The sequence below is a fragment of the Dermacentor andersoni genome, chromosome 8, assembly GCF_023375885.2.
Source record: "Dermacentor andersoni chromosome 8, qqDerAnde1_hic_scaffold, whole genome shotgun sequence".
Taxonomy (NCBI): Eukaryota; Metazoa; Arthropoda; class Arachnida; order Ixodida; family Ixodidae; genus Dermacentor; species Dermacentor andersoni.
In genome coordinates this window covers 57,016,025-57,038,417 of record NC_092821.1, presented here as the reverse complement: position 1 = coordinate 57,038,417, position 22,393 = coordinate 57,016,025, and the positions used below count along the sequence as shown (strand labels likewise).

At 44.6% G+C, this 22,393-nt stretch overlaps 1 protein-coding gene across 6 annotated transcripts in view; it reads left to right on the top strand.

Annotated features, from left to right (window-relative positions):
- Nucleotides 1-3,007: 3,007 nt before the first annotated feature.
- LOC129383488 (uncharacterized) overlaps nt 3,008-22,393 on the top strand; it is a 97,673-nt gene continuing 78,287 nt past the window's right edge. Inside the window, exons 1-2 of one of the 6 annotated variants that reach the window (XM_072289691.1) lie at nt 3,008-3,190; nt 15,881-15,995. In XM_072289691.1, coding sequence (XP_072145792.1) covers nt 15,932-15,995 — 64 coding nt within the window. In that variant the 5' untranslated portion in view covers nt 3,008-3,190; nt 15,881-15,931. The other 5 variants (XR_011895990.1, XR_011895992.1, XR_011895991.1 and 2 more) reach the window with 5 other exon arrangements.

Here is a 22,393-nt window from a genome sequence, read left to right as displayed (position 1 = left end):
GGGTGCCTATTTCAGCGCTCATCTTGGTTTTAAAGGTTATTTAGGGGTGCCGACCAAGTGCTACATCCAGGGACCAGAAACCGAAACTTGAAGCTGCAGTACTCGACACTTGTAACGTGTTTGAGCCTAATGGGAAGCGGTATGGTTGCCGAAAGTTGTAAACGCGAAGACAAAGGACTAATGCTGTGCATCCTTAAACACAATCCTAGCATAAGCTAGCGTTATTTTTTATTCAGTTTCATTTGCATTAATTTATCATTCCTTTAATTCAAACAGTAAGTGCAAGTAATGTCCCCTGTGTTGCCCTTGGTGTCTTTCTAGTTGGCTTCTTATGCTATGATTAATAAATATCGGAACCCTCGGTTAACCCCATTTCTTCTCGTTCATAAACACAATCCTAATAGTTCACATCCGAAATACATGCGCATACATTGATGGCTTGATAGGGAGAATCACTGTCGAGATCTCATTAGACAAACTGAAGTGATCGTGGGCGCTGGAAAAATGAGCGTGCTGAATTCTATTGTCCAAGTACACCAACGCTATCAACAACTTCACGTATCCTTGAACACGGTTTATGAGTCATTTGCCACGGGAGGCACACAACACAGACCAGGAAAAGACGCCTAAACAGGTAGCGACTAGTACTCGTTATGAACGCGCTCTTCTTAACATCGCCTTGGTCGAGTTGGAATTCCCACTCATCTCAGGAGAAGTGTAATAGTAGAATCAGGCACCTCGAACAAGGCTTAAGGCGGATCATCCGGTTTCGTTGCAATGATTAGGCGCTGATATTATAGGTAAAAGCTAGTACTACCGTCCTTTCTCTGAAGGACTACACAAACAACAGAGGACTGAAAGAGTTAGATATGACAACCTACTAGAAGCTGTCATACGCTTGTGATTTAAAGGCGAAAATTTCACGCTGAAGGATTCGGTGAACACGTGCGCCAGAGCTCGTATCGATTCTGATGAATTACATTAGTAACTCCACTCTCAGTATGGGTTGCAGACCCACACAGTATTTCATCAGCAAAGCGTGGATTTTAGATGAACTTAGGGCGATGCCGCAATAAAATATATTCCAGTCTCCTCAGTAATGGACAATAGCTGCAAAGGTATAATGTTGCAGTGCTCCACTGACAGAGCACCTCTAGAGGACCTTACCACCCCTCTGAACACATAAAGATTGTAGTCGCAACGCGTTGTGTAAAATGTTGAAGGCCGCAACAACAAGCGTACATACCCAGGAGGACCGGACGGCGTGTGAGACGAAACAACCATTGCTCTGGCGGAAGCACGCTATGAGGTTGAGAAGAATATACGAATGAACGAGCTCCCTCGTGCCGCTATATATGGACCGGAATCATGTACAAGATAAGGGCAAGGTAACAGGGCGCTCGGTGACAGCATCAAGGAAAAGCTGTAATGGCAAGCGATTGTCCGTTTCGACAGCCAAGCTATCTATGATTAGGATCTCGCGGATCACGTCCTTGCGTAGATGAAAAACTTTTCATACGTTGGCCGGTCCCGAAGATAGTGCAATACCGGGCCGACCCGCGGCGGAGGTGAAGCAGGAATTAAGCACACCTCATACGTGGGCCGACGCCGAAGGTTGTGCAATGCCGGGCCGACCAGCGGTGGAGGTGAAGGAGGCGTTAAGCACTCCCCATACTTAAGCCGATCCCGGAGATAATCCAATGCCGGGCCGACCCGCGGCAAATGTGAAGCATGCGTTAAGCACTGCCCATACGTGGGCCCATCCCGCAGATGGTGCAATCCCGGGCTGACCCCCAGCGGAGGTGAAACAGGCTTGAAGCGCTCCCATACGTGGGCCGATCCCGAAGACGAGTTCAATACCGGACGGATCGGCGGTGGAGGTGCAGTTCGCCATTAAGGAGTCGACATGTTCGCTTATCATCCTTCATCACAGAGTGGAAGGGCGCTGAGTTTGTTTTGGTGCTTTGGTAGTGGTGAGTTAATGCATTTGTGCTGTGAGCGCGTATATTGGCAATTGAGAGCCGGGCAAATTGTGTACATCACACTCCAACGGGAGCGCAACGAGCTTATGTAGATAGGGTATGCTCACAGGAGGATCGACGATGACCCTTAATTGGCGACTATGAAAGTCTTCGAGTGGTGTGTCGGATCTCGAGGCACAAAATCAATTATACATTGGATTCATGCGGACTCAAAATTTTGAGCGCAAGTTTCAGCCCAAGGTTGCATTTACACGGATCTTCTTAAGTATTTGCTGACGTTCCCAAAGCAGTGGGCGCAATGCGTGATTTTCTAAGACATGATAAATCAGCTTCATGAGTAAAGAGTAAAGGGACTGGCCGAGAATTGACAGTGGTCAGGTTGCACCTAGTGAGCATCAGTGTTTGTTGACCAAATGAAACGCTGAACGTCTCCCTGGGAGTGCTTGTGTGCTTTCGTTTGGCGTTTTTGCCAGATCTACTAGTAATGCGAGGATAGCGTTATGGGGCCTTGAATGGAGTTGAGCGCAGAAGTGGTACACCAGGCGGACATTAAAGCTGGATCTACTTCAGCTACGTCCGGCAGCTGCCATGGGCGCCGCCGAACGTAGCGCGAGCTAGCGCAGCTTGAGCCACCCGGCTATGGTGCTACGACAATACCAATGCCTCGACCAGACTGTAGCCGTACAACGACAAATGCGCAGAGTGAACGAAAAATGCTAACGCCAGAGCATCTCTCGGGTACCCTGTATCACGTGAACGCGTGGCTTTTTGTTCAAAGGCATTGTACACGAGAAACTGTCATCAATTATTCACCGTTTCACTGAGTATAATCTACGAATCATCCTATACGCCCTCTCTCCCATTGTTGTAAATAGTTCATTCTCTTCAAGGCGGAGTCGCTGATGGTTGTGCATTTTCAATAACGTTAGTGTACTTGCGAGGGTGCTTTCGCTGTTGAGGCAGAAAACAATGGCAATTGTTCGGTCAAGAAGGCACAACTGTGCTTTGCTTGCGCTCTCGTGCCTATTCCTAAACATCTTTGAATCCCCAACGCTAACGTAAAAGTAAAGGTGAAGTGCGGCCACAAGTCCCCATATATTTAGTGTTTCTGTAGAGGGCTTCAGCTTCCCCCACAAGTGTTCCTGCAGAGAGCGAACGTACGCATTAACCACATGCGTCATACTGCCTTCTAGACAAAGTTAAAACAGGTGAGTTCATGGTGTCTAACCTGGCGGACAAAGCTGTCCGGCAGATTTTTTTTTTCGTTGGTACAGAATAGCTCGCAGACCAGAGGTATGCAGCGAGAAGATTCACTGGGAAACGTGGTAAAAGGTTTGTTAACCCTAAAGAAACTAATTTCTGCCGTCTTGGGAAACGCAATCGATGTGACTGCCTCTACTGCCTGAGAAATTGCGTAAATATAGTTGCTGACGTGGCAACATCGATTCACATATTTATGATGTGCAGAAGGTTGTAGGTTGCGCATTTGTAGGTAGGTTGTGCCTTTACGTTATGGCTATGATAAAGTGGCTTACCCATTAACTTTCACCCGTGATAATCACACAGTGCCTAATATTCTGAACTAACCTAGCACTTAAACATTTTTCTAAGGAACTGTCCGCTTGTCCGTCATATTGGCGTGTCTGTACATTTGGCCGCATGAGAAGTTCGGCACGCACAAAATTATTTCCTAAGACATGAAGGGGAGCACTGAAAATAGCGATAGCATGTAGAGCGAAATGCGTTGAATTAGTGCGGCTTCCTAACGCACCGTCACTAATTTTATTTGATTGCCTGCCGCACCTACCCTGACACGATCCGCAGCCCGTGCCGCACATTACCGACAATAGTAACTAACGTCTACCCTTTGTACAAATTCAGGACTTGTCTTCTGACTTCGCTTTCAACTCCATATTGTTAAGGGCCCCGTGTCACAGAAAATCTGGCGACGGCCTCGGCGCACGCGGCAATGTCCGCATGAGAAAAATAATCCCAAACCACGCATCGTTATCGACCCAGGGCGTCCGCATGGCGCAGAGGCGCTACTGAACTAATTTCTCAAAACAATATGCCTCAGAACATTCGTGAAGTACGACTTACACACAACCTACAGACACGATGGCGTCGTATTGTGATTTTAGTATACGCAATAACATAAGTACAAACCCCTTTTCCAGCTGCTGTATTAGGTGTGTCTCAGTAGTAGCAGAGCAGCCCGCCGGGTCCCTTGCAACACCATCTAGATGGCGCTCGCCCCGCCCATCCGCGGCAGCTGCGGTGCCAGCCATTGGGGGAAAGCCTGCCTTCGCGCACAGCGTTCACCGCCAGAGTTTTCAGAAAAACATTACGCTAACATAAGTTGCAGATGCCGGGAAGCAAGAGAAGCAGTCAGCGATCTTTGAATGCTATTGAGCTCCACTCGTAAAGGGGAAGCTTAAGCGTCCTCCAAATCTTTAAACATTTACCGTCTAATGTGCTTAGGAGTAATTTGAGCCCATGAAAAAGCTGTCTTTCAAATGAATGACAAGCCGCTCGAAAAATAGTGACGCGTCCTTAATCGAGTTAAGGAGATTTTTTGCAGAGTGCTAACAAGGAAAATTGCGAGACCACACTTACACATAAATGCTTTGATAACCACATGATCTCTTTGTGTATGATGTTATGTAAAGTTTGTAAAGGAAATTTTCACACGTGCTCCGACGTTGGTGTTAGAATCTATATGGGCGGAAGGAACCCATATTCCTGAACCTTAATTGTATCTCGAGGTATTAGGCAATCTTTTTTTATCCTTATGTATATGGTGGCGTTTAGCCTTGTAACAAAGGACGCAACGACGGCTCAAAGCAAGAATACAAAAAAAAAAACATATTACCTTAAAAATGATCATTGCAGAGTAGAAACCAAAACTACAGCTAACCAACCCGACCAATCTAGGCAAGGCCTTATAAAAGGAACAGTGCACTAGAATCTGTTGTTGAGCTTTAATTTTTATTTCATACCTACTTGCGCAATCACAGAGAACGAAGCAGCTCTTGATATATTTACAGCGTTACCTCCTTTATATGTTTGACCAAAACAGCGACTTTATCAACATCCATGAACTTCTCTCAACACATAAATATTAACCGATAACAGCAAACGCAATACTGAACGTAGCACCAAAGCCTGCTGTGTATTACAAAATTAATTGCCAGGAGGAAGAGTGCTGTAAGTCCACGGTATATACATACATTTATTTACCTTGTCTTCTATGAAGAACGCTCATAATTTACATTAATAGAACAATATTTACATTTTTGGCTTTTCCTTATGCCAAAAGCGCCCAGTCAACGGCTTAGATAGCGCAACATTAAGGCTTCAGAGGAAGCCTTAGCTCAGGCCCCACCCCGACGCGTCCTTTTAAAATACATGTAAAACGCAAAAACGCCTTTCTGAAATAACCTCTGGAACAATTTTAATGAAATTTGTAGCATTTGAGATAGAAAGTTAAATAATAGTGACTGTTGGAAGAGGAATTTCGGTTTAGGGCGTGAATTTTGTTACCAAGACTATCAAAAATTTGAAAGTTTGAAATAAATAGGAGCACAAAGTTTACATAATAATAGCTCTGCATCAAGAACAGATATCGCGGTTCTGTAAATGGTATCCATTCGGCCATTCCAAGTGGACAAATTCTTGAAGTCGACTTATGTCTTACGCGAATTCGTTACGTTGTGTAGAAGGCATTTGCAAAAGCTGTATGTTTATAATATTGAATTGCTTTAGATTCATGTGTAGCATATCAATTTTGCCCGCTTTAGATGTGGTATTAGATGCAATAATAGAATTGCGATATCATTTCTCATTGCATAGTGACAGAGTTGTAAACTTTATAGTCTCTGATTTTTGCAAATTTTTAATAAAATTTGGCAACCTAAACCAAAAGTTTGAAACAAACAGCAACTATACTTTACGTTTTTCTTTTAAATGCAACAAACCTCGCCAAATTCGGTGCAGTGGTTTCCGGGAAAAATGAATTCTTCTTTTACATGTATTTAGATAGGAGCAGCCTTGCTAATGCAACCTCTTAATACTCAACAATGTTCGAAGCATAGCGTGTCGACATCCGTGGGTGGAGATGGTATTGTGTTTACGTCTATTTTCGCAATGTTAAATCTGACTGTTGTTGCTTAGTGAAATTCACCGGAAATCATGAGAAAAAGGAAATAGCGCAAGGCTGTCTCCAACATTTCCTCCATAACGTCGCTGGTGTAAGACACCACCGACAAATTTTATATCACGCCACGTTCCTTCCTTCAGCTGCCAATCCACTCGCCAGAAACGGCTTGAATTACGCGATCGAGTTGCAGCGCCACGTTGTGCAATTATATAAAAAGTGGTGGTTTGATCGGTGAACTCCGGTATAAGAACGCGTGTCAACATGGCCAACCTTATTATTTACATGCAAATGATTGGTGCTATTTTCGTGCTGCAAAGTTGCTGTTTTGCTTTTATTTCTCTTAAAACAAGCTAGTGTTATTATAATTGATGAGCTTCCCGTTGGCGATGCGACTGTTTTCACGGAAAGCAATATCTATCAATAAAACGAAACGCGAAATGCATCTCGGGAAAAGAAAAGTTATGCCGGGGAAAGAAAACGTTGAGATAAGAAATGCTGGCGATGAACTGAAATTAGGTTGATGAAAGGCTGAAAAGAAAAGGAAAAAAAAGGACCTGTATTAGAGCGCTACTATGCAAATCGATCTGGATTGCTCGAAAAAAAGAAACTTGGAAGTTGAAAGATATGTTGAAATATATGGAAGTTGAAGATATGTGTATGGAAGTTTAAAGATATGCGAATCAAACCAGAAGCAAACGTTTTTCGAAGGTGGTCGGCCTGCAAGCTTAGGTAACCAGGAGGCTAGCGGATTGCCGAGAGAAACCAAATTAACCAACAACGCAAAGCACAGGGGCACATAATATGGCAAGTCATGCAGTTTCCGGGGTGGTCCCCGAGGAGGAAGGTTCGCAAAAATGTAAAGAAAGAACAATTGTCATCCATCAAGTTCTAGTACAGAGCTACAGGTACGACCTTGTTCCTTGATACCTTGTTATCATTAGTATTTACCGTGTTCATAAGTCATAGGAGGTCCTGCTGTCCGTTTTTTTTTCTCTAAACACCGCCACCTGATCCTGCAGTAATATTACGCCATATATAAGCAACTGCAGCGTGGCTTGAGAAATAAAGTTGACTTGAGCTTGGAAGGTTCTTGAAATTGTCACCAAAGCGCACCGTCACCCAAGAATGTTTAAAAACCCACTTTGTTCACGTGCCAAGAGTGTGCACAGGTGCTACGCTCGACCGAATGCTGCACACCAGACGCAAAAACTCACACAGTCGTTCGCTCTCACTCGGCCCTAAGCAAAGGGATCTCGTGCACTTATTCGTTCGAGAGGCGGAGAGGTGTATTCGCGCCAAATTATCTCAGAGTTGGGGATGCGAAAGTGAAATCCCCGCCTCTCCTTCAGTGGTGTCGTCTATCGGTCATATTCTGCCATGACTATAATAAGCAACGAACGTTGTCGTCCTAAAAAACTGTAGCAACAAGTACATCAGCCTAGAAAAAGTAAAATGATCCATTGACACACTTCAGATCATTAACAGAATGCGTGCAAAGCGACGCACTGTCTCGTTCAAAGCCGCTGAATGTTGGATCATGTACCACTCAAAGAATTAAACGAAAATGGATGCTTTTTGTGGTGGGAAAATGTTCTAATAAACACGCTTATTGCCTATGAGTGTTTCATTTTACGATTGTCTGTGCAATTTCTTGAATCAGGAAAATGTCCTTCCTTCAGTGCACTTCGGGCTTTCATACATGTGAGTCAGGGCTTTCTTTGCCAACGGCACAATGATTTCGCGTTCACGCCCGCCCGCCAATTGGTCACGGGACATACCGGAGGATACGACAGCGCCAACCTATTTAACTAGCATAGCGATTACCAACAAAATAGTGTCGTTTACCATCTCCGTGCTCCTTCAAAAAAAAATTTAACCAACCTCATGAAACGTACACACTCTTTCGGCCGACGTTATCCTCGAAACATGCATGCCTAGTGGAAGAGCCAATAATTCTGAAACGCTCTGATCTTTTTATATGTGGCCTGCGACATTGTTGGGCAGTTGTGTATGCGTCATCGCGTACTTTGACATATGAAACTAAAAATTATGACCGGTCATGCACTGGTGTGTGAGGCCTTCTGCATTTTGTGCACGGAAATTATGAATGAACGTATAAACATGCACACGAGCTGCAAACATTGCAGCTCGCAGATGTTGCGAATGCACACATGCCTTTATTAAAAGAGGACTTGAAATTTAACGCGGTCTTTCACTTTCTTGTATTGGGTGTCACCGCTTCCGCATGCTGGAATACTTAATTCTTGCAATACTATGTTCGTGTCGCCGGATGTGTTCCAAATTTCATGATAATCCTCCAGAATGGGCCATGTGTGACATTGACAAAAATAGCATCAAATCCGTAAACATATTGACGCCCGTAAATAAATTCTTTAGCGTACATCGTGATCATTATTTCCTCAAGGAAGAAACATCATACAGTACGGCCGTCTGCGTTATCTGCGTTATCTGCGTGTGTTGCGACACCACATACCCGAGCACACGAGGTTTGGACTATCCCGCGGTTAATCGTGCGCGGCTTAGCCATGTCCGCGGAAAAGGGGATCCTGCGGATTGAGCTGACGCTTAGCTTTGGTACCTTTAATGCCCCTCGGTGGAGGCGACACACCCCTTTGGCCTCGGCTTGACATAAACGGCACCCCCGGAATAAACCACCCGGGGGAAATCGGTAGTTGCCTTTTCCTGTCCTTCTCGCCAATCTTCGTCTTTCTCTCACTTTTAATCGTTCCTCTTCTCTGTTTAATTTCCTTTTACTTCCGACTTCGCAGACAGCAAGGGTTAATCTTGTGTGGAGCAACCAACCTCGGCTGCACATATTTGGCTATAACAATAACGTAGATTTGGCACCCGCAGGAAACGTTTTTCCACCTCCTGCGGTGTCCCCTTGTTGGTCTCCATGGTGCGTGGCTAACGCTGACGCCGAAATCTCCACATATCCTTTTGGATGATTCCTTCCCACCACTAATTGATCGCCCTGAAGAAAGAGGGTGCCCAGAAGATGTGTTCCATTTCTGTGGACGTCAAAGACCAAACTTCCGATGATTCCACGTCATTCACTCAGAAAAACGAAAAAATAAATATGCGAACAGCCTCCTCTTTTCTAGTTTATCAGTCTCAAACTGAGGCACTTGGACCAGGTTACAAGGCATCAAGGATGGCAAGTGGTGTTCTCTATTTAGAGCTCTATGATCAGAAACTGTGCGAAAAGCTGCCCAGTTTAGTGTCTTTTGGGGACGTTGAAGTGACAGTAACCCTGCACTGCACTATAAGCACCACCCATGGCGTTGCCTCAGACGGTGATTTGCTAGAGCTGACTGAAGGTGAACTCTTGGTATACTTCTGTGAGCAGAATATTATCAATGTTAAAAGCATTAGGAAGAGGTGGGCTGGCAATGATATCCAGACTAAGCACCTGATACTCACTTCCCGCTCAATTGCCCTGCCCGAGTCAATCGAGGCCGGATAAATGAAGCTTGCTGTTAGGCCATACGTGCCAAGCCCTAACAGCTTTAGGTGCCAAAGGGTCGGCTGCAGTTCCCAGAACTGTTCAGGGGGCCTGACTTGCGCCAAGTGCAGCAACAATGAACATACATTCGAAACATGCAATAACCCTCTGCACTGTCAGCTATGATGGTGGGCATTACGCATACTCATGATCGCGGCCAACGTGGAAAAAGAAGAAAGAGAGTGTAACCCGCCAAAGGTAAAGAAAATGTCTTATTCAAGGAGGCACGCCGTCGGGTATCATAGCTGCGAAAGAACAGCACTGCCGATGTGGTGCGTCAGGCGGCAGCGTCACAGCGGCGTCCGGCGGCTGTCCGGCCCAGACACCGTGAGCCGGTGGCGACGCCATGCGCCCGCTTTCGGCTGCCAGCGGCGCTGCTCTGCCATCCCGGATGAAGGGGTCATCAACCTCCGGACTGGCGGAGCCAAGGGACTTATCCCTTGAAAAGAGGCCTTTTGGTGAACCAAGCCGTCCACAAAAGCACGTGTCCAGCGCCCCTCCAGAGGCGATGGACACGACTCCAAGTCAAACGGCGCAACCTACGCCCAAGGAGCGGCGCGAATTCATCGACAGCTCCAAACGTGAAAAACACCGCGTCATGGCACCTGGAAAGTGCTCTCTGAGCTAATCTTCTATTCTTGAACACACAGCATCACACATATTATCAAAGTGAACACACCAATCCTACCGTGAAATGTGAGAGAACTTCTCCATATTCTAAACGATATCATGGAACTACTCCATAAGTGTAATACAGAAGTGCTTTGTGTTCAGGAAACACACTTAAAACCCACACAAACATCCTCAGACGGTAAGCTATGTTCCATAAAAACCGTGAAGACGCTATTGCTTTCGTCCGAAGGTATAGAAATACGTGTAAATAAGTCTGTGGCTTACCCGAGTCTTTCACTTCAGACGCCCCTCGAGGCAGTGTCTGTGCGAGCAATTATTTTTCAACAAGTTAATAACCGTTTTTTCTACTTGCATAGGGCCTAATTACCAACTATGCAAAACAGAGTTCTACACGCTAATTAATCAGCTCTCAGAACCGTACATAGAAATTTTTATGCCTATCACTGTCTGTGAAGAGACTCCCGGTATGACACAAGAGGCCGGCTAATAGAAAAAAAAATTAAAGTAATTTCATTGCGCACCTCTTCAGTTAGAGAGAAACAAGCTATTACCATATTTATCATTATTCATACCCATCAAAAGATCTGTCACTGCTTCTCTTCTTTCTAACATGGTATGGCATGTTCGCAAAAACCCATTTGAAGCGACCACTTTCCGGTGACTAAATCTGGTTAGACAATATTACCTGCCTTCGCATGCGGGTAGACCGAAATTGGCCTCTACCAAAAAATTCACGTTTTCATCACGGGATACTATCAGCCAGCTTATTCTAGGTGACGCAGCAGCGCATTTTGCCGATTTTATCATTGACGGAGCAGAGAAATGCACTCCAGAAATGAGTGGTGGCTCATGCAAAAGACGAGTGCCTTGGTGAAATGACAACTGCAAGCAGGCGAAGAAACAAAGCGTGGGGCATGCTGCTCCTATCCTAGACTGCAGAACATATCGTTGAATTTAAATGTGCCAAGCCATGGGGAACGAGGACGCGGAGAGAGGCTAGGAGAAGCTGGAAGAGGTTTCTATCGAAGATAAGTACTTACACGCCGGAGGCGAACGTATGGAATGGTCTAAGAAGGCTACAGGAGCAGAAGATCCACCTGTTGCGCTAGGTCGACAACGAAGGAAATACAATGAGAGCACCCTTGGCACACACTTCGATCTTGTATCAAGCTTCGTATACTGCTCAGAATCATTTCTTAAATATAAGCAAGTAGCGGAGCTTACATCACTGGAACATAAATGATCATCGAATGAACCGTACAACCGTCCTTTTAATATTGCCTAGCTGAGAGTCGCCTTGAGGGTTTTTAGGAGCTCTGCACCAGGGGCTCACAGAATCATGTATGACATGATTAAAACTTGGACAACATCACACGGATGACAGAAACTGCAGGGACTTTTCAATGTTATTTGGGCTGCCGGCTACTTTCCGTCCACGTGGAAAGAAGCTATTATATTCCCAGTCTTGAAACAGGGTAGACTCATCTCCCATTACAAGTTACCGGCTATAGCATTCACAAGCTTCTTATGCAAAGTGTTCGAAAAATTGATAAATTGCCGTCTTTTACATTTTGTTGAATTGAGCTCCTGACCCTCACCAATGCGATTTCAGAGAGGATAGGTCGACTAGCAACCATCTCGTGCGGATTGAGGCATATATTGGCGACTCATTTATCCATAAACAGTTCTTTTTTTTCCGCATTCTTAGATACGTAGAAGGCATATGGCACAGCTTTTGGATATGCACGAGAAGAAACGGGGTTATAGGAGGGGCCCGATTTTTATTAAACATACGATAAGATGCCAACAAACATTGACACAAAGAACAACATAGGGGAAAGGGGAAAGTGCCTACTAAATGAATTAAATAAATCATAAATTAATGGAAATGGAAGTGGATGAAAAAGAACTTGCTGGAGGTGGGGAACGATCCCACGTGTTCGCATTATGCTTGCGATGCTCTAGTTGTTTCTTCATCCACTTATATTTCCATTAATTTATAATTTATTTATTTCATTCATCAAGTACAAGTTGTCGTTGGTGTCAATGTTTGTTGGCTTCTTAGGATATGAACTTGGTGATATGGGATTTTACGAGAAGTCTCTGAAGTGGGTACTGCGGCAATATGTTGAGTGTGATTGAAAGTTACGTATCGCACCGTAGTTTTCAAGTTAGAGTTGGCAACGCTCTATGCAGACCATTTATTCAGGAGACAGGAGTACCGCAAGGTGTTGGGTTAAGTTATACCCGTTATATCGCAAATATGAACTCCTTCTTGTCATGGACACCGCGGAATATATTTTATTCCATATACGTAGATGATATACAATTGGAACTCAACTCATGTAACCTCGTCAATCTGTGAGTGACATGTTCAGCTTGGCTCGAACAAAATATGTAAGTAGGCAGAAGAAAGTGGCTGTGCACTGAATCCTCGCAAGAGTTCCTGCTTCCTCTTCCCACGAAAGAGAGGCATTTGGCAGAGGCCAGTGTAAAACTGCACCGACAGAACGTGCCGGTGACCACAGAACACACATTTCTAGGCACGCTACGTGACTCAAATCTAGCTTTCATCCGTCAGATGAAGTTTCCTAAGAAAGAATGCCTAAAAAATCAACATTATTCAAATACTGTCGCACTCTTCTTAGGGCAGCCATAGAAACTGCCTCATGGAGCTCTCTAGAAGAGGGTCATACTTACGCGATTGCATTATGGAAGCCTAGCGTACTAATCTGTCATGCCAAGTGCTTTGAAGAGACTGACTACCATCCACCATCTGGGCATCCGACTGGCCCCAGGCGCCTTGGGGACAAGTCCTTTGACAAGCCTTTATGTAGAGGCTAAAGAGTGGTCACTTCACTTGCAGCGGTGATATTCGAGCGTTGTGTACGTTCTGAAATAAATGCTAGTTTAGAACATCCCTCATTCTAGCATAAACGATATTAGCAATGCTGCACTCTTTTGTAATCGACTTGCAGTAAGAGAGCATTTCTCCTGGCTTGTGAAGAGCCTCAGCAAAGAAATGAATGTCCAACTCTTTCAGCATGGTCTGCCTCCAGTGCCGCCGTTGCCGCCATTACACCTTTCGGACATAGAATGGGACGCACCACTTATAAACTTTGGAAAAGACGCTCCAGAGGCAGATATTCGAATGCGTTTTCTCGAACTACCGTCAAAATATTCATTGCAGGAACTTTATACTGGCGCATCTAAGCCTCATGATGACGTGTCTAACGCAGCAGCTGGTCCATCCTTCTCCGAATGAAACGTTTTGCATCTGCAAATGAATACCTTCCCGGCTGAAGCGTATGTAGCATTGTCGGCTCTCTAGCACGTCAAGAAAACAAAGTTACAAAAGACTGCTATATTCACTGGCTTCGAACGTGTCATAAGATCCATAATGTCCGTCACTAAACATAATCCCGTGCTTGATAATCTTCACTCCCTATTCTGTACACTGTATATCTCTAACCATCACACCACATTATTCACATATATCACATATCACATCATATAGAGGTGTTGAGGGCAACATGCTTGTAGACGAATCCGCTACATCAATGGCTGCAAAAGCTACAAACTTCTCTGTAGCTGTCCCTGCCATAGACGTAAAACCTTTGCTTGCCGCGAAAAAGCTAAGGCGCTTTTGGAATAACCCATGGGACACTGAAATATCTAATAACATTCATGGTAAGCCACAGTTCGAGAATTGGCCACCCTTAATAAAAACACGACGAACCGAGGTAAGCATGTATCGACTATGAATCGGGTATACATATAGGACACACTCACACCTATTGACCGGCAGTGAGCTACTTATCTGTGGCAAGTGTGGTGAGACGTTGACTGTCCTGCACTTATTGCATGAATAGACAGCTTTAGTTACGCGTACGCAGAGACTTCACGCACGCAAACGTGAAAGCTCTACGTGCCACACGCGCACTGCACCTGAAACGCTTTTAGCTACACGCATGCGACGCACGCTAAAAGCGACCATGTATCGCCATCTATTGCCAGGTATAAACACTGCTGTAGCCATTGACATCCAAGACAAATCAAAGCCAAGCCAGTCGAGTTGGATTGGCGCGCAAAACACGTAAAAGTGTGTTCTTGTGCCTATCGGAGCTTCGCGATGCCTAGAAGTGCTATACCACATGTTGTCCTCGAAGGGTTTGCACTCCCTTACGTCTCGCTACAAATCCAAGTCGTTTTTAGAAAAATGAAGGCGCAGAGCTACCTTGTCGGCGTGTTTGGCTGCCATCTTGCAATGATGCCCTCGCTTGTTCGAGATCTCGCGAGATCGCCGCGTGAAGCTCTCTACGTGCGCAAGGAACGCACGCAAACTTTTGAGTCTCACGTACGTCCGTGTGACTCACGCAAACCCTTTGCGTTCTGCGCAGGCGCATTGCTCACACGTAAGAGGTCTACGTACGCAAAGCATTTACGTACTTGAAACTAAAACTGTCTAATGTCGTGGAATGGAAGATACAAGGAAAAAAAAAAACTTTCGTTTACCTCACCGCCAGCAAATTCCACTTCATACAGGAATGTTCCATGGCAAAGAAGAACGTTTTGATAGCAAATCTGTTTTAGCCTTTTAAATAATATTATTTACATGTTATACACACAAGTGATCAGAAGCTCAGCCTTCTAGCGGTGGCTACTGCCGCGATTATATTATTTAAAACACATGCTTCCTTGCCCTTGCGTAGAAGGGCCCGTGTGAGGCATTGGTGCCACCCGAATATTCTTGCATTTCCATTTCACAATCACTTCGTAACATATATATTTTATTCATAGCTCACCTGACATGACATAGCTTTAATACATGTACAGCATGGTTCATGTATACGTTTATGTACATGTTATATGTATATGTTTATGTCGTGTACATGTTTATAAAAGATGTTCTTTGTACGTGCTCACTAGAAAGAAGTGTGGACTTCAATGTACCGCCTAGTGTCGCTCTGGTTTTATTTACAAATTCTTCCAAACAATTCGTTTGTTTTTCGGCCTATTGATGCATGAAGTCGCATAAGGCTGTGTACATTGCTTATGTTTCTCGGTTGACCATGTCTCACCGCCTAATAAAACGCACAAAAGTAACGCTAGACACAGTACGCACCTTTATATATCACAGTTCTTTCGAAAGCATAGGATTGACTGTCTGAACAAATAGTATGGGCGAAACACGTATTTGTATAGATTCTGAAACTTACGCAAGCACCAGCAAGCATAATGTATCCTGCAGTGGGTTATGTATGAATATCGTTTCCTCGTAGATTATGTTTCGATGACCGACGATCGTGTTCGCTGCTATCATTGTGTTGTGAGTGTTTTGTATTTCTGTGTGTAAGTACGCCTACTAAATATTACGTTCTTACCTCAGCACGTTGAGAGTGCTCTAATCTGCAGCTGTCAAGATAATGCGACAAGAGTGCGCAATTTCAGGACACAATAAAATACACAGGGTGACCACGTCTTCTGATTCGAAAAATTAATACTGATGGCCGCTGTGTGCTTCATAAGGGATGTGTTTTGAATGCTAAGCAAATGGTACAAAATGTTTTTTTTTTGTAGATCAACATCGGACTCCTGGAAGCTTTTAATCTGAGCAACTTATAAAAAGCTATGAATGTTCAGTATACTCATATTTATTTTATGTGCCTGTGGTCTACATTTTGCTTCGCAACCAGTGAGTATTTTTTTAAGTTGCAAATAAAAAGTTACGTTGGTATATTAAACATGACAATCATGCAGGAAATGAAATATCCTTATATTGCGACTTTTCCATGTCCTGAAAAACGGAACTACTTGCATTGTTTTTGCAATTTATGCCTACGTGAGCATGAACTAAAATCCACTCTGAATTTTAAATATATTATGGCGATAATTGAACACTGCAGGCGCTTTGCGCGTCGTCGTCGCCGTGATGTTCCGTAGCAATTCTACTTGCGATAACATCGTGGCCGCGTGCCGTATGGTGCAGTTGCCAGTGAAAGCATGTTAGAGTGAACCGAGAATGATGGATCGTTATCGCATGCAGAAGGGAGGAAGGCAGGGAAGAAACAGGCCGTCTTTCATCACGCACGAAGAACCGAAGGGGTTTCTACGGTCACCGGCTTCTACTCCGGCGGCAGCTGCTTATTGCGCGGCTGAGCGCACGCGCACCCCATCTCGCAATCGATCTGCGATAGGCGCAGAACTTAGGACCACCGATGGCTCATAACTTCGTGTGCGCTGTGTTTTCACCGCTTAGTTGGCGTTGAAGTGAGAGGCCGCACGAAGATCAATCCGCTCGCTGCTGCTGCAGCTGTTATTCTCTCCAGCGGTCGGACAGCGAGTGTACGCAGTCAGTGGTTTGAGGTGTGTTTCTTTGCCGGTGCGTGCGTGATACCACGCTTGGTAATTAAGTGGTGAGCAAGTGTTTAGAACATTACAGGCCGATGAAACTAAGGTACTTAATTCCCATAGCTGTCTATTAATTTGCTATCGCAATCCATTCTCATCCTCTCAGGTAAACCTACGCCGGTTTGTATCACATATCACATCCAGCGGTAATACACCGCAGCTCAGATGAGGCAATTTAAAGAGAGAGCGAGAGAGAAGTCATAGGTGAAAGCCGAGCAGGTAAACCAACCTCAGCCCTGCAGGCTATGTTAGGCGCTGGGAAAGGGGACCCAAAGAGAGGAAGGAACAGATAAGTTTACACTTTGCACTGGTACAGACACATTAAGCGTTCGTTGCTGAGTCATTTCAAGAAACGCAGCAGCGTTTCACAGCGAAGCTGCATACTTCTACCGCCCAAGAAAAGTTTCGTGTCATTGTAAGCAAAACACTGCCCATACATGGGCTGATCGCTGAGACAGTGCAATGCGAGCCCGTCCCGCGGCGGAGGTCAAGCAGGCGTTAAGCACTCCTCATACGTGGGTCGTTCCCGCAGATATTGCAATACCGGCCCGAACCGCGGCGGAGGTGAAGCAGGCATGAAGCACTCCCTATAGATGGGCAGATACCGAAGATAGTGCAATAGCGGCCCTACCCGCGGCTGAGGTGAAGCAGGCGTTAAGCACTCCCCATACGTGGGCCCATACCGAAGGCCGTGCAATACCGGCCCAACCCTCGGCGGAGGTCAAGCAGGTGATAAGCACTCCCCATACGTGGACTGATCCCGAAGACAGTGCAATGCTGGGCCGACCCGCGGTGGACGTGCAGTTCGCTATTTAGTGGCCCACATACACAGCTTCGCTGGTCGTCCTTATTCACAGAGTGGAAGGGCACTCAGTTTTTTTATGGATTTCTTCATAGCTGACGCATGAGGTCACGGGCCTAAGATCTTGTCTCTTGAAAAAGGCTTACCATCTAAGCACCCTAAAGCTATCCGAAGGGTAATGTCCTCATCTTCGTATGTTGGGAGTCACATATGCGGTGTTTAGTCGTTTCTTAAACATCACATACGGTGCAACTGCAACTGGTTTTCTAATAATCATTTCCCTGCGAACATTTCTCACTGGGTATGACGGTGTATAATCTAATGGCTATAGCAAGCAGCTGCTGTGCTGAGAGAGCAAGGTTCAGCACTCACCGTTGGACCAGATACAGTTGTAGGGTATCTCTTTGGGTATTAGTGGCTGTGCAATGAACCGTTGTCACGCAAGCTTTGATGGTTTACAGTGCCACACGCACGCACACACACACACGCACACACACACACACACACACACACGCATATATATATATATATATATATATATATATATATATATATATATATATTATTTTTTATTTACAAATACTGCAGGCCCTATTCGGGCCCAAGCAGGAGTGGTTACATCAATAGTAACAAACAAGGCTGGAAATAATAAAAGAAATAGAATACAGAACAATAATAAAGATATATAAAATATAATATACAGGAACATCAGCCTTTGAAATTTAGACTTATCAACATAAATACGATATAGGAACAACAGTTGTAGTTTGCAACTCAACAACAAGTACTGACAAACCATGTACACACAACAGGTCACTCAATTCAGCATTTTCACCTAATTTTATTACAAAACACAGACAATGATTAATTAATTTCTTTCCCTATGTGCATGCTATTAATCAAAAGAAAAACCATTCACAAGATGAACGAACGATTGTGTGGTATTAGCGCTAACTATTTCTTGTGGTAATTTATTCCACAATGAAATAGCATGAGGAAACAGGGAATATTGATGCATGCTAAGGTGACTGAATGGTTGCGTAACTGTTTTGTTGTATTGTGTACGGGCAAAGCGTATTGACGGCTCGGTTATGTGACGTTCACGCTGTATGTTAAAGTGACCATGGTAAAGCTGATAGATAAATTTTAATCTGGATACCATTCTGCGATGATCGACTTTTTTCACCTTCGCTTTATCGCGAAGAACTGATAAGCTCGAGAAGCGCGAATAGGTAGAATAGATGAACCTCAAGGCCATGTTCTGCACCCTTTCTATTCTTTAATTAAATATTGCTGATACGGACGCCAGATTAGGTCCACATATTCTAATTTTGGCCTAATGAGAGCTTTGTATGCTGTTAACTTTACAGCAGGTGACGCACGACGTAGTTTTCGTTTTAAAAATGCCAGCTTTTTCAGTGCGTTACTGCAAACATTATCTATATGGGGTTTCCAACTCAAATTACTTGTGAGTGTAACACCCAAATACTTCCCCTGGTTAGTTTTTTTAATATAAGCATTTTTAATAGTGTAAGCAAATTGTAAAGGTTCTTTTTTGTTACTAAATGTTATGCTTGCCGTTTTCGAAGTATTGAGTTTGAAGCCCCATTTATCACACCATGCACTGATTGAATGCAATGCATCATTTAGTCTGACTTGATCAGCGTGTTGATTTGTGCTGGAATAAAGGACACAATCGTCCGCAAACAGTCGGATCTTTACAGGAGGTTGCACTGAAAAATAGATATCGTTGATATAGACCAGAAACAACAATGGACCGAGCACCGACCCTTGTGGTACTCCTGAGTGTACATCTAGTGTATCAGAGATGCAGTCGTTAACGGCCACGTATTGTTTCCTTGAAGCTAAGTAACATGCTATCCAGCGAACAATGTTGTCTTCAATACCCATAGCATGCAGTTTAGTTATTAAATCATCATGTGGAACAACGTCGAACGCTTTTGAAAAGTCTAAATACACTGCTTCAATCTGACCCTTCAAATTTACGGAATTTACGAAATCATCGGTTATCTCGGCTAGCTGAGTTGCAGTGGACAGACCGGACCTAAAGCCATGTTGATTGTCGTGAAGCAGTTGGTTATTTTCTAGATGTATCATGATCGCCTTAAATATAATATGTTCTAACATCTTACAAATTGTGGATGTTATGGAAACTGGTCTGTAGTTGTTTAATTCTAATGGTGATCCAGTCTTGTAAATTGGGACTATCCTTGCGGAGCGCCAGTCATCGGGTATCACACAGGATTCTAATGAGACTGTATATATTTTATACAAATACTCTGCAACCCAGGTCGCATATCTGTTAAGAAAAACGTTTGATATTTCGTCAGGACCGGGTGATTTTTTTATATCAAGTGTACGCAAAAGGTGAAGAATGCCCTCTTTGCTTAAGTTTACTTCAGGCATCGGTTCAAGAAGTGCATAAGATGGCAAATGTGCGTGTGTCGCCATCAGCGTGAAAACGGACTGGAAGAATGAGTTGAATTTTTCAGAAATTATGGAGGGGTCATCGATGATTACGCCCGATTCTTTTATTTCTGTGATACCGCTTTTATCTTTAGACAAATAACGCCAAAATTTTTTGGGTTGTTCTAACATGAATGAGGACAGAGTGCAGGGAAAAAATTGGTTTCTTGCTGCGTGCACTTTTTCCTGAAATGTTTGTGCAAGACTTGGAAGCTGTTGTTTGTCACCACGTTTACGACAGCGTTTAATCTTGCGTTTTAGATGAATCAAATCACGATTCATCCATGGGTAGTCCCTGTTGACACGTTTCTTTTTTAAAGGCACATAACTGCGCTCACAATGAAATATTTCTTTAAAACGTGACCATAACTCCTTAACATCTCTTATTTCATTAAAATATGGGAACATGGATTCCATATAGCTGACTACTGCATTGTCATCCGCATGCGTGTAGTCCCTGATAAAAATGTCAGAAGGCTTGACGGGTGATCGTGAGCCAGAAATAGGACATGTTAACACGAGTAACTTTGATCAGATATCCCATCTCTGATACTAACAGAGCAGTTTCGGAGCGAACAGCTTGCAGACGCAAGGTCAAGAATAGAAGAATTGGAAATCCTGGTAGTTTCGGAAACAAGTTGGTTTAAGGAAAAGATAAACGCAGTTAGTAGTAGAGGCTCAGCATTTTTAGAATCCTTGCCGTCATGGGAAAGACTGGACCAATTAATGCCGGGTAAGTTGAAATCGCCAGTGATAAGGATGTTTGAACGTGAATTGGTATTTCGCAGCAAGTAATCATATAGTGCTTCTATATACTCAGGGGGAGCATTCGGAGAACGATAGACACCACCCAAAGTTATATTCTTATCGAAAAATTTCAATTTGCACCATATGCTCTCGTGATTGTTGATACCATCTATGCGAGTAAATTTAATGTTGTTTTTTATCGCAATTGCGACTCCGCCACCACGTGATCCTCTGTGTCTACGGATTAGCGTGTAGGAAGATGGAACTACTTCAGTATTTTGCACATCTGAATGTAGCCAGGTTTCTGTAATCACTAAAACATGTGGCTGATAAGTCAAAATTACATCTTCAAGTAACTGTACCTTATTAAGAACACTGCGTGCATTGAGTGAAACAAGCCGGAGCGTCTTGCTAGACACTTGTCATTTCTTAGCGCTCTGACGGGTGGTCGCACGAGTGGACTGCGAAGGCAACTGTTGGGACTTCGCAGACGCAGTGGATTGGGATAACTCTACTCTGCAATTTCTAAGTGTGTCCCATACATACAGCTTGCCATCGACTTTCAGCTTATCAAAAACGAGGGACACTTTAGAACCACTGTCCTTTGCTTCAGCGGCAGACCGCCATAATTTCGCACGTATATTGCGAATCTTTTTAGAAAAGATTCGCGATACATACATATATATATATATTGTAAGCACTATTAACGTACTTCGTCGTTTTCATTTGTACATAGCCATCATCATCTTCACTGTTCTTCGACTTCTTCGCGCGTGAGCTGGGGGCGTTGCCTTTGGTGGAATAAACAGCGCTGGACAACTTGATCGGTCTCGGTATTATAAAGTGGTGGAGGTACGTCAAGATCCCGACGTCCTCTCGCGTTCCCGTCCTCCCTGGAGCTCCGTTCCGGTCGCCGCCTGCACCCAACTACCCCTACAACAATGGACACTTCCGACCCCGGCCCTTCCGGCGCCTCAAACCCTACCGCACAGACGACCCCACCTGCGGCGCCCTCTTGGACTGTGACGAGCCCTCAGCGCGATCCCCCTGTCTTTGCGGGACTCCGCGGTGATGACGTAGACGATTGGATCGACCACTACGACCGCGTGAGTTCTTGTAACAAGTGGAACGACACCCAGAAATTGAGGCACGTCGCCTTCTACTTGACCGGTGTTGCAAAGACGTGGTATTTCAACCACGAATCCGACATCGCGGATTGGTCCACGTTTACCTCGAAGCTGCGGCAAATCTTCGCTTCCTCGTCTGGCCGTGCAGAAGTCGCCAAACAGAAGCTGGGAACGCGCCGCCAACTTCCCCAAGAGTCTTACACCTCATACATAGAGGATGTCTTGGCTCTGTGCCGCCGTGCGAATCCTAGCATGACGGAAGCCGAACGCGTTCGCCACATCTTAAAAGGCATTGGGCCTGTCGCGTTCAACGCCTTAATCGTGCAAAATCCGGCTTCTGTCCAAGACATCACTTCAACGTGTCAACGCCTCGACGAGCTGCAGTCTATTCGTCTTCCACATGACAGCAGCGATCCTCAGGTTGCTCATTCTCCAGATCTACGTGCTCTTATCCGCACCATCATCCGCGAGGAGCTTCAACTACAAGACCTAAAGCGTCCCCCTGCTGCCTGCGCACCA